At 68.4% G+C, this 4,421-nt stretch overlaps 1 protein-coding gene across 1 annotated transcript in view; it reads right to left on the bottom strand.

Moving 5' to 3' along the window:
- The window catches only part of FASN (fatty acid synthase), a 16,356-nt gene that overhangs the window by 5,689 nt on the left and 6,246 nt on the right, over nucleotides 1-4,421 (bottom strand). The window contains 16 exon segments of the mRNA XM_014586718.2: nucleotides 11-101; nucleotides 170-320; nucleotides 428-631; nucleotides 721-875; nucleotides 961-1,079; nucleotides 1,167-1,331; nucleotides 1,409-1,780; nucleotides 1,986-2,248; nucleotides 2,741-2,889; nucleotides 2,928-2,982; nucleotides 3,058-3,237; nucleotides 3,331-3,510; nucleotides 3,595-3,675; nucleotides 3,748-3,939; nucleotides 4,008-4,180; nucleotides 4,249-4,364. Coding sequence (XP_014442204.2) covers nucleotides 11-101; nucleotides 170-320; nucleotides 428-631; nucleotides 721-875; nucleotides 961-1,079; nucleotides 1,167-1,331; nucleotides 1,409-1,780; nucleotides 1,986-2,248; nucleotides 2,741-2,889; nucleotides 2,928-2,982; nucleotides 3,058-3,237; nucleotides 3,331-3,510; nucleotides 3,595-3,675; nucleotides 3,748-3,939; nucleotides 4,008-4,180; nucleotides 4,249-4,364 — 2,646 coding nt within the window.

Below are 4,421 nucleotides of genomic sequence, written 5' to 3'. Positions count from 1 at the left end.
GGATGAGAACCGTCTCCCTGCACTGCAGGCGCCCTCGCACCACCAGCGCGTAGTAGGCCGTGCTGTACACGACGGGCACTGAGGCCGCCTCTTCTAGAGTCCTGGGGATGACACCCGCGTCAGCTCGGGACTGGCCACTCTCTGCCCACGCAGCCCACCGACCACTCACCAGCTGGGGGGCACGGCCCAGAGGAAGTCCTTGGTCACTAGGACGGAGGTGGCCAGGCCTTCGGCAGGTACCAGCCCCATCACGCGCTGCCCGCTGGCGTCGCGGCCCGAGAACTCCATGCCCAGCATGCAGTCCCGGGAGGCCCACTTCCCTGGGGAAAGAGGGTGGGCCCCGTTAGGCCCAGCGTGAGCTCAGGCCAGCCGGGACAAGGGCAAGGTGGTTGTGGGCGGGCCTGTGGGGAGGCAGTGTGCGGCGGACCTGGGATGGCGTCGGGGGACAGCTTGCCCGTGGCCAGCATGATGTCCCGGAAATTGAGCGAGGCGTAGTAGATGGTGCACAGGCGTGTGCCGGGGCCCGCGGGCGGGGCGTGGCCCAGTGGGGAGCAGACCCAGCGGATGGAGGCGAGGTCACCACGGGTGAGGACGTTCACGAAGGCGTGTGCCGTCTGCTGCTCGGGCTTGTCTGTGGGAGCAGGCCTCGTGAGCCTCCTGCTGGGTCTCTACCCTACTCCTCAGCCCCAGCCCCACCGGGCCATCCCACGTGGGGCCTACCCTGCTCTAAGGGAAAGTGGCGGAAGGCACCCCAGGCCCCGTCACGGTAGACGTTCATCACCAGGTCCCCCTGCAGCACATCCTGCAGCTCGGCGGAGCTGGGGTCCACCTCGGGGACGCGAGACGCACTGCTCAGGTTGGACACTAGGATGCACCTGCGGGCAGCAGAGGGTGAGAGCCGGGAGGGCCGGCGCAGGGTGTGGGGCAGGGCAGCAGGCGGGGCAAGGGCAGGCCGTCTACCGGATGCGGTGTCCGCCGGGCTCCTTCCGTAGGCAGTTGACCAGGCCCACCACGCCAGAGGTGGTACAGTTGACAGCTCTCAGCCACACGGGCCGGGAGGACTCCTCAGCCAGGATGCGCTGTGGGTTGGGAAGGTGAGGTGTCAGGCCCTGGCGGCGTGGCCCTGGCGGCGTGGCCCTGGCCTGGCACAGGTGGCAGGCACTGACCTTCAGGGAATCCACCCATCGGAAGCTGGTGTCCTCCACGGGGAGGAAGATGGGGCTGTCCTGTGGGGCAGGCCGGCGGCACAGGAAGAGCGCAGAGCCGTAGAAGGACTTCTTTAGGCCCACGAGGCGCAGTGCTGCCCGGGAGATCAGGCTCTTCCACTCGTCCTGCGGGGCGGGGTGGGGATCAGCTCTGGGCCAGCCCTCACCCACCCCACCCACCAGTTGCTGCCCACCTTCCGTACCTGGCTCTGGAGGGTCTGCCCGGTGAGGAAGGCCACGGTCTCGCTGAGGGTGTGTCCCCCAAGCAGGACGTGCAATAGCAGGAAGCCGCCCTCCTTGACCACAGCTGCCATGTTGCCCAGGGCTATGGCGGGGTCCCCGAGGCTGCCCATGGCACAGTTACACACCAGGAGGTCGGCTGCGCCGAGGCTGCTAGGAGCAGGGTCCTGGGGGTCCCACTGGCCTTGGGCAATGCCGTGCTGCTGCAGCCAGGCCTGGGCGGCCTCTAGGGCCTGTGCGTGGCGGTCGCTGGCTGTGAAGTCCAGCTGCAGCATGGGCTGTGTGTTGAGCAGGGCCGGGATGCGCGAGTACAGCCGCCCGTCTCCAGCCAGCACCTGTGGTGGGAATGCCGGGTCGGCTGTCTCTGCAGGCAGCCCCATGCGGGGTGCAGATACCTGCCGAGTGCCCACGCCCGGGGATGCTGCCCGCGCCCGGCACCGTTCTCCAGGCTGCGGAGCAGAGGACAGAGGGCAGTGTGAACTGCCAGCCTTGGGCTTGGGTCTAGCCAGCCTCGGGCCAGCTGGGCCCCGTGGCGCTCACCTCTACCACCTTCATCCGGAGGCTGGACGTGTTCTCCAGGGCTGTGTCCACGCAGGCCTTGAGCATGGGGGAGTCTAGCAGGCCTCTGAGCAAGGGGTCTTCAGGCAGCAGTGGCCTCTCCTGGGCGAGAGCCTGGCCCAGCTCCTGCTGCAGGGGCAGCCCCTGCTGGGGGGGCTCCCGGGGCGGCTGGGCCCCGTCCAGCCCAGGGACGGCCATCTTCAGCCCCTGCTGGGCCACCTTGATCTGCAGTGCCCGGGCCAGCCCTGAAGGGGAGACAGCCAGTGTTCCCCAAGCCCTAGCCAGAGTCGCCGAGTGGGGACTCAGACCCACTCCGGTCTCCCAGGGCCACCTGCACGGCCCTGTCCATGGTGACAAGCTAACAGCCGGGGGCCAGGTGGGGTGGTCGGAAACTAGAGCTGGATGTCAGGGCGCTGACCCGTCTGGGTGTGTGAGGGAGAGGCCTTGGGGCCTGGCCACGAGGGAGCCCATAGAGGGGGTCAGCGCCCGGAACTCACTCCCTACCATTGAGCCCCCGGTTCAAGCCCTGGCGCACACGGGGGCCGAGTCTGCCACCCCTGCCTTCAGCCTGCCCCGAGCCCAGGTGGCGATTAGTAGGGAAAAGGGGCCAGGGATGGGGAGGGGAGGCGACCCTGAGGCAGGTCTGGGGTCCTCACAGAGGAAGCAGCTGTAGGACTAGAGGGTGTCCGGCCGCGGCTCTGCCCTGCTCCCGGAGGCGAGGTGCCCCCAGCACCCACCTGTGCACACCCGCAGCGCCTCCTGCAAGGCGGCTTGCTCGGACAGGCACCCGTCCTCCACGTGGGGCGTGAAGCAGAACTTCTCCAAGGTGGGGACCAGCTGCTCCTGCTGTCGCCGAGGGGCTGCCGAGGCGTGAAGCCGCGAGATGCGGGCTTCACCGGCCACTGTGCCGCTCAGGGCGAGATGTGGGCTCCACCGGCCACTGTGCTGCTCAGGCAGGGGCTCACGAGCACGTCGGCCACTGTGGGGACAGGGGTGAGCACAGGCGGGGCCAGCCGGGCACCGGGCTCCGGACACGCAGGGCCGGGCGGCCTACCTCGGGTGTCGTCCCGCCATCCGCGCAGCTTCTGCAGGTGGGTGGCGGGGTCGATGTGCACGGCGGTGACCCGGGTGGGCAAACGCAGGCTGCGCTGGCCCGAGCCCAGGATGGACATCTGCAGCATGGTGTCCAGGAAGGTCACCCAGTTGTCCTCCCATAGCAGCTTGCCTGAGGTGCCTGTGACAGGGGCCAGTCAGCCCCTGGGCCCGCCTGCCCCACCCCAGGCTCTCTCAGGAGGAAGGCTGGCCGGGGCCTCCGCCCGCAGCCTACCGTCGAGGTTGGCCTCAAGGATGCCCTGGAAACGGGGCCCGTAGTCGTAGCCGCGGAGACGCAGCTCCTTGTACACATCTCCCCGGGCAAGGTGGAAGGCAGCTGTGGGCTCAGTGGGGCTCAGGGTTTCTGGGTCATCGAAGAGCTTGGGGTCAGGGTCTTCCCACTGGTACACCTTCCCTGAGGACAAGAGCAGGCAGGCTTGAAGAAGGGGCGGGCACTGGGCTGTGGGCACCTGCCCAGCCCAGCCAGTCCCCCACTCACCGCTCACAATCAAGTTGTTGTTCTCTGACACCTCGAAGGAGCGGGAGGCCTCCAGGAGGCGCACCTCCAGGGCCACGGTCCCTGTGGGCGGCGAGGGTGGAGGTCAGCAGTTGGTAGCCCCTTAACCTGGCCCATGGGCTCAGCACCCCTCACCTGTCTTGGGTAGGAGGGTGGCCTGGTGCAGTGTCACGTCCTCGAACACCACAGGCACCTGCTCCATGACCAGGCTCAGGGTGCGTGCCAGCGTCTTCCAGACCAGGCAGAGGTAGCCAGTGGCGGGGAAGAGGACACGGCCGTCAATGCAGTGGTCCACCAGGTAGCGGTCAGGAGAGTCGGGGCTGACGTCTGTGGGCACACGGGCCTCAGCGCCAGCTCCTGGGGCAGCCACCCACCGCCCGCAGGGCCCAGCGCACCAATGTGGTAGACAGTGCACGAGGGGGAGCTGGAGCCGCTGGGGAAGTCCTGAGCCGAAGGCACGTCCCAGGTCTGGCTGTGGTCCCACTTGATGTGGGGGGAGATGAGCGGGGTCCCTCGGGGAGCCGGGAACTCCACAGGCGGAAACAGGCCGTTGGGGTTGACGTCGATGCTGGCGTGGGAGAGGAGTGTGAGCGCACATGGGTCCCGGCCCCACCGCCCGCCGTGCCCGAGACCTACCCGGCGAGGTGCAGCCTGCCCACGTTGCTGAGGAAGAAGCCCAGGTTGTCTCTGTGGTCCTTCTTCATCAGGGGGATGATGGTGCAACTGGGCGGGAGGCCCCTCTTCAGCACGGCCTGGGTGGGACAGAGGAGGCTGGGCTCTGGCCCTACACTGACACAGCCCTGCCCGAC

Source organism: Tupaia chinensis, unplaced genomic scaffold (genome assembly GCF_000334495.1).
Source record: "Tupaia chinensis unplaced genomic scaffold, TupChi_1.0 Scaffold000159_1, whole genome shotgun sequence".
NCBI classification, from domain to species: Eukaryota; Metazoa; Chordata; class Mammalia; order Scandentia; family Tupaiidae; genus Tupaia; species Tupaia belangeri.
This window is presented reverse-complemented; position numbering and strand designations above follow the sequence as displayed.